The 12,503-nt window shown below is 45.9% G+C and overlaps 1 protein-coding gene across 4 annotated transcripts in view; it reads left to right on the plus strand.

The window, feature by feature from the left end:
- The window catches only part of MAGI3 (membrane associated guanylate kinase, WW and PDZ domain containing 3), a 72,875-nt gene that overhangs the window by 31,509 nt on the left and 28,863 nt on the right, over positions 1-12,503 (plus strand). For 3 of the 4 annotated variants that reach the window (XM_074893572.1, XM_074893573.1, XM_074893575.1), the window contains exons 2-6: positions 5,312-5,428; positions 7,180-7,299; positions 9,425-9,634; positions 10,941-11,115; positions 11,961-12,040. In XM_074893572.1, the coding sequence (XP_074749673.1) occupies positions 5,312-5,428; positions 7,180-7,299; positions 9,425-9,634; positions 10,941-11,115; positions 11,961-12,040 (702 nt within the window). The remainder of the gene's footprint in view (positions 1-5,311; positions 5,429-7,179; positions 7,300-9,424; positions 9,635-10,940; positions 11,116-11,960; positions 12,041-12,503) is intronic. The other variant, XM_074893574.1, reaches the window with a different exon arrangement.

A 12,503-nucleotide genomic window follows, 5' to 3' on the forward strand; every position in this document is an offset into this window, starting at 1 on the left:
CAAACAGCAGAAACCTACCTGTCACATTCCTGGGATGATTCTCTGCTTTTGGTCTTTTGAACACCCTTGCAGTGACTTAACTCCAAAGCAGCTGGTAATCGCCGGATGGCGTGCAGGTGCTTCTTGAGCTCTGTGGCTGAACACGGTGATTTTCTTACTCTTGTCTCTTAGCAAGCCGTGTGTCACCTGACAGTGAGCCCGATTGCTCCTTGAAGAAGCAGCAGTTCCCTGGGGTGCCTGGAGCGGGGATCAGCCCATAACGGGACCGGGATCTCTGTTCCAGGACAGATCGCTGGCCCAGACGTGGTCGTCATCTCGACCTTCCTGGCCAGAATTTCTCTAGGGAGCGCCTCTCTGGAACGGGCAGAGCCCAAACTTGGGTTCTCGTGTCCATGACCTGGAAGAGGGTCAGGGAGGTGAGGAGCGGAGCGTGTCCGCGGGGCCCTCGCTGGCCCGGGGCGCGGGCGGCTGAGCAGCGCTGTCGGTGTCACCTTCCTCCTGGGCGGCCCCAGGCCACTCGCCCCTCCGCCTCCCTGGAGGAGAAGCAGACTTCTGCAGTCACCCATCGGTGTTTCTGCCCCACAGCCTGAGACCTGCTGACTGGGCTGGGCATTCTCCAAATGTTGCGCTCTCTTTCTGATTTAACTGAAATAATTCGAACCTCCCATGTGTTTCTGGCACTGGGAATGTGGGTGTGTATCTGCTGGGTGGGCAGCCTTGTAGCGCAAGTGCTGCTGCCGGGCTTTTCTGCCTCTTCCATATTCTGTGAATATGCTGATTCTCTTGTGCGCTTTTAGAAGGAATTTATTGTGTTCAGTGAATGCATGTGATCTGTAACTCGTGTTAAATTATCATATGCAAGTAGCTGCTGAGGAATATCATAAAGTTAATGTGTTGCACACTAATTATAACTTTGGTTGCCTAATGCAATGTGTCTGCTTTGTGTAGCTGAACGTTTCTTTAAATGGCTTTTGCTTAGTCACATCAAAGATTGCTTAATCCTACTTTATGTATTGATAGCCTCGTAGTAATTAAGCAGTAACTGTTTTGCACTTGATCAACCCTGATAATTCCTATTTTAGTTAGCCGCTTTTGAGCAAAGCCATTTAGCTGTTTTATTAGCCCTTGATGTGTGTTTCACATGGAATTTTCATATTCTGGGCTCCTCTTGCAGTCACCGCTTATGTAACACGTCACGTGGCCAAGGGTAACTTTGGCCGGTGTGGAATTCTGTTCACATGGATGAAAGTCTGAATTTACGCTCTGAAATTCTGTTTATGTTTCTCCTCTACTTTGTTCCTGTTGAGAAAATTGTGTAGCAGTATCTAACCTGCGCTTTCTTGGTTCTTCAGTGCTTGAAAAGCCCCTGAGGACAGTAGTGCCGAGGTCAGCCAGGGAGGGTGGGCTGCGGGGCTCTGGGGAGCGGGGCGGCGGGTCACAGCCGGGGGGAGCTCGGAGCCCCGGGAGCCCCCGGCCGGGGCTGCCCCTCTGCCCACCCTGCCTCGGGCAGAGGCCTCCGCTGCCGCCCCACCTGCCGTGAGCTTCTCGGGGTTGTTCCCTGTTAATTCAGTAGTGCAACATGCTGCAGACAGGCTTTTTAAAAATTTACTCCAAGACGGAGGGAATGCAATTCCCTTTTCGCATGTTCCCTTAAAATACCTTTTTGTGCTAAAGGCTACAATGAAAGCGTAAGCCCTAGTAATTAATGATGTAGTTTAATAGGAAAGGTCATGTGCTTTTAATAAACTGCTACTTTGAAAAATTGCTTTTATAATTAACAGAATTTTTCAAATATTTTGGAAGAAAAAGGCCATGTACTTATTGATTTGCCCATCGGCACTGCAGCTCCTCGTTAGCATATAGATGCCACTGTCTCTGGGAGGTGTTGGCATGGAAACTTCAGGGTGCAGCTCCCCGCACAGTGTGTGAGTCCTCTAGGAAGTTGTCACCTCTGTCTCTGCATAAAATGTGCATCAAAATGAAACGGAGGATTTCCACGTGGTCTTCAGAGTGATCTGTGGGGGCTGTCACAGATACTCCATGTACTAGCAGCATTAGCCAGACCCACTTGTGACATTATTTTGCTGTCACTTAGTATTGGGCAGCAGCATAAAATCTTCACAGATTGAATTCTTAGAATTTATGTGCGTATTTAAGCTTTGGGCTCTGCTATTTTACCAACATTGTTAATCTAGAAATGGACTGTTGTGTTGAGTTCTAGTAGCACCACGGCCCCACTCCTCTGTCTGCAGCTGCGAGGTGTGTACCTTGGCGTTCCCGTGACAGGCTGGGGGTATAAATAGCCGCCTTCATCCCGCGGAGGCACGGCGGCCGAGGCAGCTTTGCCGATGCAGTGTGTGGTGTGACGAGAAGTGAAAGCCGCTCCCCCCGTTTTTCACAGTGTCTCTGTCGCTCAGACTTGCCTTCGTCCTTCACAGCTCTGTGTTTTGCTGCAGTGGTGCTCAAGCCATTTTTCTTCTGCAGTCACTTAGCTCTCCTTACGCATAGCCTCATTTAGGCAGTTCCTTTGTGGTTAATTTAAATTAAAACTGAAAACAAGAGGCTTGTGCCTGTTCATCTTGCAGAACCTGAACGGTATAAAGTACGTTATTCCTCTTGACTGGTCCCTGTGTTGCGTGTGTCATCCTTCAGAGACAGCTCAGCCGCACGACAACCACCAACTTGACATTTATTAGGTCATTTCGGAGAGCCTGATACATGAGGTTCTCCTAAAAGCCTGCGTGAAACAATGTAAAGGAGCGTGTTCAGCTCCTGGAGGGGGAAATAGCTGGCTTTTGTGTAAGGACAAGCTCTGGAGATTGCCTAAAGCAGCCTTACTATTACTTTATTTTTCTGCTTTCTAATGCCCACCATTCTCTATGTGACTTTCTGTCATTTTCTCTCTGCCTGTTTTGTTTGACTTTCTTCCATTTTCCCCAGGCAATCCTTTCAATCTTCAGTTTAGTCATCTTGGTCTCAGAGTATAGCCCAATCTTTAAGGTTTTAGCGTTAAGATTAACCCCTCAGTGTTGGCATAGCCTTAATAGCAGCTTTGCTTTTACTCTTTTTTTGGACAGAGTTGATATTTATTGAAAAGAGTTTATGACCTTTTAAATTTTAAAACATGAAGAGGGTAAGATCAGTGAATAAATGAAGTGTCTGTGATTCTACATCCAGTACAGCTTTTCCCCTCTTGCCAAGTTTTCCCGACACGCGACACCCTGAACACAGCTAACAACCAGACTCGTTGCCCGAGTGAAATACGTGTGTATCGATCTGCCGAAGGAAATGGGCTCGTCTGGTTACGGCGCGGTGCTGTAGGCCTGGCTCTGACAGCGAGATGGATGGACCGTTTTAGTGGTAAAACATTTTTTAATGGTGAGAAACCATCTTGTCTACAAACAATAAAGCGATTTGTAGTAACAAATGGAAAATATTTTTCTTGCTGGAGATTACACCATTTGTTTTCATTTTCCATGACATGTTTTGCTCATTATGCTGCAGGAAGCAAATCCAAAGTTTTATAAAGAACAGCTCATGATGGCAAAACAGGGAATTGAGCTGGGGGCTCGCTGTCATAACAACAGAGCACGTCAGACCCGGGGGAGCTGCGGCGTTCCTGCCAGTTCCGTGTTTGGGAAGGAGTCGGGGATGGGGGTGCTGCTCACCCCACCCACGTTAGTGGAATTACGGTGCCGGTTGTGTAACTCCGGGGGAGCGCGAGGACTGCCCTGCGCTGCCCTCCCAGCGCTCTAGAACGCGGCTTGTGTTTCTGGACGTCATTTTTAAATAAATGACAGGGTTAAAGGAGGGTGAGAAATGGGCTTCCTTTGGAGCTCAGGGCTTTGTTAAGCCCTGGTGTGCTGCCTGTGTCCCTGGGGGGGTGGGGGCAGCTCACTCTTTGTTTGCTTGGGGGCTTAGGGTCGTTTTGAGTGAGGTTTGGTTAATTTGTGGATGGCACAGACCTCTGAAGAGAGGGCTGACCGGTGGTCTTGGTTTCACTTTTAAATACTTTCCAGCATGCCATTGCTTTGCTTGGAGAGAAGAGGGTGCAGATTGAAACAGGGTTTGCAGTTGGTGAGTGGTGGTGGCCGAGGTGGTGATTGAGAGACGAGCGTTAGGTGTGTGTCTGCCCTTAACTTGGCCAAACGGGAGGGAAGGTATAAACTTACCAAAACGTGCAACTGACTTTGCAGCAGCGACACGTAGTTGGGAAGACTTGGTTAGTGGTGGAGGGTTTTTTGGGTTTTGGTGGGTTTGGTTAATTGTTTTTTTTCCAAATTTGACACCTATGTAAGTACAGTAATCTCAGTTTAAGGTGAGGTGAACTCTGTATTAAGACTGATGTGGGTCTGTGCCCCATTTCATTCTCGGGCCCTTTGAGGTGGTCTCCTCAGCAGCTGGTCTCAGCAGGCTCCTGTCAGAGTCACTCCTGCGGCAGGTTTACGCGTCTCGTAACCTGTTGCTGACGTCCTTTCAAAGGAGCAGTTGTCTGTGCCAGCTGCTGTGATACACCAGCGTACGCCATCTCCTCCACTGGGTTTTGAAGACAAAGACTGAGTCTTTTTCCCTAAAGCCCTGAGTGTTCTGCTGTAGTACGTAACTTAAATTTATCAAGGTCACTGAACCCTATTTAATGTGCTTTCTGGGAAGATGACAGGGTACAAAAGATTGGTTTGTACCCTTCTGTCAGAAGGATGAAACAATAATACAAGAGCTCAGTTATTTGTGTGCTGAAGGGGCTGCAGTTATCTAGCGATATGACAGATTCACTAACGATACCTGACAGAAATATTGCGAAGGAATAATTGTAAAAAAACTCTCTTCTATCATGTCTTTAAAAAGAAAATATTTTCTTTTTATAATATCAAGAATGCAGATTCCCATGTGACAAAATACTGAGTTCAGGTGCCTAGCCAGTAGGTGTAAATTGAATAGAAAGTATTATCACTATATTTTGAAGCGGTTTCCTGTCTGTAGAGGCTTTTAATTTTGGTAATAGATTCTGTATGTTAAGACTTCTTATTGATTTCCAAACAATTACAGAATATTGTCATGGTCTTGCTTGGGAGATACTGAGGTCGGATGGTTGTTGCTCAGCTGTGTTAAAATCACTGGGCCAGTTCACATCAGCAGAGAGTCAGGCTTTGTAGCATTGAGTGACTTTTCCCTTCAGACTGCTGCATGTCAAACAACCTCACTCTTTCTGCTGCTTTCTTTTTTTTTGAAGCATTTATAGCAGTGAAACGCAGTTCATGTTGTGAGATCCTGCTTAATTTTTAAAGTTATTCTTGTTTGTTTTTTTTTTAAGGAAAAGTCATCAACAAAGACTTGCGCCACTACTTGAGCCTTCAGTTCCAGAAGGGCTCGATAGACCATAAACTCCAGCAAGTGATCAGAGACAATCTCTACTTGAGAACCATCCCTTGTAAGTATGTAAAGACCAGCCTCATTTGATCCGTTCCTGCTAACCGTCACAAAATTCGAGAGCTTTAACTGCCTTCTCTCTTAATCTGGTTTATAGTTTTACCTTGCAGCAGGAATGCCCGTAAATGGCTTTGCTAGAATAGTTTCATATCTTAAGTTGCAATGGAAAGGTACAGCCAATGTGGACTGACAAAACAGCAAAAACTTCAGAATTCAAAGCTCAGCGTGTTTCAGTAATATCTGTGTTTTACTCTTTGGAAGTTTGACAGTTGCCGTTAGAATAACCACAGCCACCATGGGAAACAAATCTTCCTCAGCGTGATCAGGCAGCGCAAACACATCCTGATTTTTGTCGATGTATTGGTTTTTGCACAAAGAGGAAACTGCGACCTGGAGGGGGTGACATGCAGTAGGCAGAGCAGTGTTGTGGGAGGGTTGTACCAGGAAGGGTTGCAGCCACAGGAGGTTGTGGGAAAGGAGGTGCGAGGAGGTGGTGGCAAGAGAAAGGGGTGAACCCCTGGCCCAAGAGGAGGAGGAGGGAACGGTGCGTGGACAAACTGTAGTGTCACAGCCAGAATGCATTCATGAGAGAATCTGGATGGACCTGTCTCATCTGAGCATCTGCTGGCACCTCCTGGGCCAGCCAGCACAGGTCCTGGCTTGCCTTTAGCCAGGTGCCTACAGGCTACTGCTCCCACCAGCGGACGTCTGTAGAAAGCACCGTGCAGGGGCCAGGGCGCCCTGACAGCTGCCAAATACCCTGTCACTGCTTCTCGCCCTTCTCTGCCCTTTCTTAATTATCACGACATCATCCATTACCTTGCCACAAAGGTTCACTGATTAAAAAGGCTCATCACCAACTGTATTTAAAAATTCATTGCACTAAAAAATTTTCAACTAACATTTTTTAACTACAGGAATTCAATTTAGTGTCATTATCATACGGAGCATGCCCAAGAGTTTGTGACTTTCTTAAAAGATAATAGTGAAATGCAGTTTATTTACTAACAGCTCTTGTTGATGCTGCTGCCTGAAAAAATTGACATATGCCTTTAAAATGCTATTAGGTTATAGGCAGTAATGAGTCAGTGGAGTCCTTTCCAGGGGAGCTTTAATTAAGCTATTGTAACTGTGGGGGGGCCTGTGTTTATAGACATAACACTTTGAGAACGTCTACGTGAACACAGCAATTACTGATTACTTTGAAAAAGCTTACCTACAGCCAGGGCTTGGGGAATAGCTGAATTACACTCTGAACTGCAGCATTAAAAAATAGTTTCTGTGCCCAGTTATTAATTTGGTGGCCCAAAAATCAAATATGCTTCGTCACGTTGACCCTGTCGCACATTCGTGCGTTGGGACCGGTGGAAGCAGTGGAGCCGTGTAAACACCACAGCTGGTACCGGCTCCCAGAGCCCCGGCCTGCGATTGCCTGGCCCCGGCATCCTCAGCTTCCACAGGAGAAGTTTTTGGCTCACTGAGCATGAGAAAGAATTGTCTCTAATGACCACCTCACCCAGCTTTTTTCTCCTTCCTCAATACCAGAACTGTCATGCCTACATAACTTACTGGTCTAGTTTTTATACGTTATTGTTCACTTGCTCACCAGTGTTCTCTTATCTTACTGGAGTGACATCATCATTGTATAAAGATTCAAAAGTATATTGTTTATACTGAATTGTACAGCAGGCAGCATTTGGTAAACAGGCAGCACTTAAGTATCTTACAAGAATGTTCTCTCTGTCTTTTCAGGCACTACAAGGGCTCCCAGAGATGGGGAGGTCCCTGGAGTAGACTATAATTTCATTCCTGTTGAGCAGTTTAAAGCACTGGAGGAAAGTGGAGCCTTGCTAGAAAGTGGAACATACGATGGTACGTTGGTGATGTTTAATGGAATGGGAAGAAGGACCCAGTACTGGGGTCCCGTCTCTTGGTCTGAGTGTAGCTCCGTGTACCCGGGAGGTGCCACGGTCCTGCCCCGTGATGGTCATCGCGGGAGTACAGCGGCAATATTAAGTCTGCCTGTGAAGAGCTGTGACCTTGTTTTGAAGCTCTCAGTAAATCACAGGTTGGCCTTTCAACCAGTCTTAATGCAATCAGATTATTTTTCCTATTGCATTTTTGAGGAAGCATTCTGAAAATGTTTGTCCATGCTGGGTACAATTTTGTTTTAACAGAATTCAGTCAATTTTGTTTAAACCTTTGAGAACAGAGCCACGCTCTTCTCGGAGGCACATGTCAAAAGTACAGAAGGCAAGGGAAGTTCGGATACAGCAGGGAAAAGAAAGTGTTTTGCAACGAAAAATTGAACAGCACTAGACCGGATTGTCCAAATCTGAGGCAGAGTTGGTTTTGTTAAATGAGATGGGGAAAAACCTCATAATGGAGCGAACTGTCAGGAACTGGCTGCCCAGAGGAGTCAGAGCTGCCACCCTGTGATGGGCTTGGCTTTGCTTTGCTTTGCAGGGTTCGGTGCAGTCAGAGATAACTTTACATCCCTGTGCTCCAGGGTGGGGGGACGGGCTGAACCCCACCTTTGTTTCAAGTGAGAGGGAGGGGAGACCCATTGGGCGGGCTCAGCCCCGGGATGTCTCTGGTTTCTGCTGCTTTTTCCTGTTGCACATCTTCCCTCTCGGCACCCTGAACAGAACAAGCTGCAAACATCTCGTGTTGCTTTTTGTATCGAAGTTTATAAAGCCTGAAACATGATCTGGCTAGATTTTTTTTCAAATACGTAGTTGTACTTGAAGTCAACTAAATTACAGCCAAATTTTCAGAAGTGCTGAGCATGTGCAGCTTTTATTGATGCTCAACAAAATTGACCAGATTATCAACCTCCCTGATTTTTAGGTATGTTTAACATATATTTGATTCAAGCGACTTTAAGCGTGCATCTAGAGGAGGACTTTGGTAGGTGGGGGTTTTACTGGCAATTGAATGAATTTGATTCACCCCCTAACCCACCCACCCCACCCCCCCCCCAAAAAAAAAAAAAAGTCCAAAGTAGAAAATTCTGTGCAAGGCTCTGTACCTCCTTGTTTTACATGTCTCATGCTGTCTGTGGAAATCTCCTAAGCAGATCTCGACTAAACTAGCTTTCCCCCCGCCCCCCCCCCCAGCTCCCCTTTATCTGGCTGTCACCACTTTGAGCCTCGCTCTGATATTTTCAGAAGAGTTTCTTATTTTTTTTACATGGTTAAAACCATGTCCAGCCACCAAACGTTACCCCAGCAGGAATTCTGGGAAGCTCTCTTGCTGCGTGCTCAATTCCCTAATAAAAATCATATGAGCAGTCAGGAGAGAGGTCAATTGCTGAAATCCTTTTCCAGAAAACAACAGATGATTCCTAGTCTTTGTGTTTTAGATTAAAATATTGAAGTAAAAATCTGTTCATTTTTCTCAAGTACAAATAACTTCTAGATGAAGCTGCATTAACAGCTTTGTTTAGCAAGTGTGTTGTCAGTAGAAGATTGTAGGGCTGTGGTTTTAAAATGAATTATTTGTAACTGTTTTTATGTAAATAGATACTTTATGCTTCTGCACAACATTAATTTGCTTTTTGACTTTAGCGTGTTTCTGTTGCTGCATATTACTCTGTCAATCGGTTCATCGGTATATGGAGTAAGAACAATTGATTCTCACTGTTTTGCTTCTCTCAGAGTGTTCCCCAAGTCTCTTCGTGGAGCATTAGTGAATTCCAGGCAAAGTAACAAATCCATCTTTTCCTTTGGAGACGAGGCAGTATAGAAATTTTGAATTAAACCTGATGTCTTCTGATACACAATAGCATCGTTGGCAAAAAGACGGTGTAGGAATAAACTGGCTTTGACTCTTGATTGGGTTTTGATAGTGCTGATGTCTTCTTTACCAAGTTAAGTTACGGTGCAGGTCTCTCACCAAAACCATCTGTCATGGGCAATAAAACATTGAGGGCCACCTCCAGTGCTTCCAGCCAGTCCCAGAGCTGTAGTGACCCTGGGTTCTGTCTCGTTGCCAGGTAATTTTTACGGCACTCCGAAGCCTCCAGCGGAGCCCAGCCCCTTTCAGCCTGATCCAGTGGATCAAGTTCTTTTTGACAATGATTTTGATACCGAATCGCAGAGGAAAAGAACCACGTCGGTCAGCAAAATGCAAAGGATGGACAGTTCTCTCCCTGAAGAGGAGGAAGAGGAGGAAAAGGAAGCAGTTAATGGCAGCGGAGGGATAGGTTGGTTGAGAAGGGGAGAAATTCCCTGCAGTGCTGTATGAATGCATAAGAAGTATACAAATGACATCCATGCTTGCTTGAACTGCTTCCTTAGTGTTGGTGGAGTTTGAAGGCAGTTTTCTATGCAGACTGGTGTTTTTACTCCATTTTTAAATTATCTTTTAAAAGGAAACAGCTGTTCTCCCAGCCAGATGTGCAATTGCATCATAAAATGCACTGCTCATAGAGGACATGTAGTGCTGGGTATCGGCCAGTTACATGAGGAGGAAGGAAAAATGTATCCAGTCTGCAAATAACGGGATCCTTTGCGGAGTAGAATTCATACCCTGTAAAGGTGGTGGTTTCATTTTGAGGAGATCGCTGAATTTGTATGCGAGAGATTTTAGTGAAGCAATCGGTTTAAGGGGCAGCACTAGCTCATACTGTAAAATTTTCAGGTGATTTTGGTTAAGGGAACTATCACGCAGCCTGAAGCTGCCTGGAGGGGAGTTTGTGGAGAGGAATAAAGCAGAGCACGTTGAGACTGGACCAGTGTCCAGTGGGGCCGTTCAGAGACCGGCAGGACGCCCTTTTCCTTTCGCTGTCGTGGTCACTCATCTCGAGGAGGAAGAACTGATGGCGAAGAGAAACTGTCACATTGCATTTGCAAATGATCCTCCGTGTGAGCGTTTAGGACAGGCTCATATTGACCAGAGCTGGCCTAACCTTGGCAGCTCCGGGGCTGGCAACACCCCGGCACAGGGTGGCCCGGTGGCTGGGTGGGTGATTGGGGAGGGTCGTGGCCATCGTCGTGTGACAGAGGACACCGAGCACAACCTCGGGGCTGGAGGGTGGGGGCTTGCATTCGAAGTTCTCTGCAGGGATTTTTGGGAGATTTTTCTTGTTGTGGCTTGTGGGAGGGGGTTGGTTGTTTTATTGGCTGTTTGGGTCTTCTCTGTGTTTCATTCTGTTGCTTCAAGGAATATTAGCAGGATTTGGGGGTTTTTTTGGATGGCTTTGCAAACACTGTTCTCTATGTAGGAACTGCAGCAGTGTAGTCAATTTGGATTTCTGCTAGCGTTGATTTTTCAGAGTAGGCTCAGACACATAATACAAGGTTAATTCTGTTTGTCAGGGGAAGAGCAGAGTTCAGTGATTTCATGTCAGCTTTTCAAAGTTCACAGCTGAAAAAAAAAAAGTGGAAAAATGCACATCACATACAGGGGCGTGCTTGACATCCACTCGTAGCCAGATTGAGAGGGTGGTTCTTTGTGAGAAACAACATAAACATCTGACAAATAGTAACACTTTCCCTGAACAACTGCAGAAAACAAAGAAAAACATTCAGATTCTCCTGACTGGATGAAACCTGTTCCCAGCTACAACCAGACAAGCAGCTCCATGGACTTCAGAAATTACTTGTCGAGGGATGAAACCCTGGAACCACTGCCCAAGAACTGGGAGATGGCCTACACTGACACTGGCATGATCTACTTCATCGAGTGAGTGGACGACACCGTGGTGGGGTCGCGGTGCCCTTCGGAGGGGAGGTGCCGAGGGGCTGTGCTCTGGGAAGCTGCCTGCTGCTCTTACACCTCTCCTCTTCTGCCCTTACTGCTTCTGTTTCTCTGTGACATTTAATATATTCCTACTGTTACGTTCCTTACTGACAGTCACCTGTGTTGCGTACTTGGAACGGTTGCTATCGTGCAGGAAAGCCTTATGGCTCCATGTGCAAAGTCAGTTTCTGTAACGTGTGTTTTGTATCTCAGAAAATACAAATCTGGGTGGGTATTGCTAGGTGAGGTATAACATCGTATAAACCTTCACTGTGTCAAATGGCTCTGAAATGCGAAAGCTTGTTTGTTCTTTCTTGGCTGCTCGTGTTCCTTGGCTGGGAATGCATGCTTTAAAATACAAATAGCACGGATTAAAGCCCAGGATGGGAAAGTAGCTCGTATGTGCACATGTGAAACAGCCTCGTTTAGGAATTCTAAGGCAAAAATGAGACAGAAACCTTGCTGAGAGTTGAGCATAAGAGGAGGCTAAAAATATTTTTCCCTTTCAGGTAGAAACAGCTGCTGTTCCCACATGAGTTCTTGGGGGCAGGGGAGAGTGTTTGTACCTCTAACACTTCACAGCTGTCCTGGAGAGTCTCCAGTGTGCTGCTACCTCTGAGCGTCATTGTTGCCTTTTCTTTTAGCATTTTATGATGTGACTGAGGCACAAATAAAGGTTATATTCTTTAAAGACTACAGTTTGCCCATGGTAGTAAATATTTAAAAGTTAAAGTTTCTTCAGTCTGAGGGAGTTCTCTTCTTTTAATGGCATGTGTTCTGCTCCACAGCCATAACACCAAGACAACCACGTGGCTTGATCCACGGCTCTGTAAGAAAGCCAAAGCTCCTGAAGACTGCGAAGATGGAGGTGAGATGTTCAGAATTCATTGGTCACCTGTGACGGGTAAATGCCTGAGTTTGTCACAGCTGGATACGGTCCATTACTGCTGTGGTGGAAGCTACAGGTGACTCTGGGGCAGGCAGGGTCGCACTGGGCGTCCCTGGTTTGGTGGCAACAGGCGTTTACATAAGACTGGGAAAGTCCGTGGTGTATTTTCCCTTGAGTAGCAGAATCTGACTGAATCATGGGTTTATCTGCATTCCTGAGAAGAGAATGAGATATTTTGTTCCAGTAACTATCATTGCTAAGCAGAAAGCTGCATGTATTAGTGACAATCTCAGTGGAAACTGTTACACAGGTGGAATACGGCAGGAGGAGAAGGTCCATCAGCGTTAGAATGTAGGAATGATGAAGAAGATACAACGTAATGCCTATTACTAATGATATCTGCTGCGTGTGACATGATATAATACTTAAATGCATAAGTAGA

The sequence above is a fragment of the Strix uralensis genome, chromosome 24 (genome assembly GCF_047716275.1).
Source record: "Strix uralensis isolate ZFMK-TIS-50842 chromosome 24, bStrUra1, whole genome shotgun sequence".
Lineage (NCBI taxonomy): Eukaryota > Metazoa > Chordata > Aves > Strigiformes > Strigidae > Strix > Strix uralensis.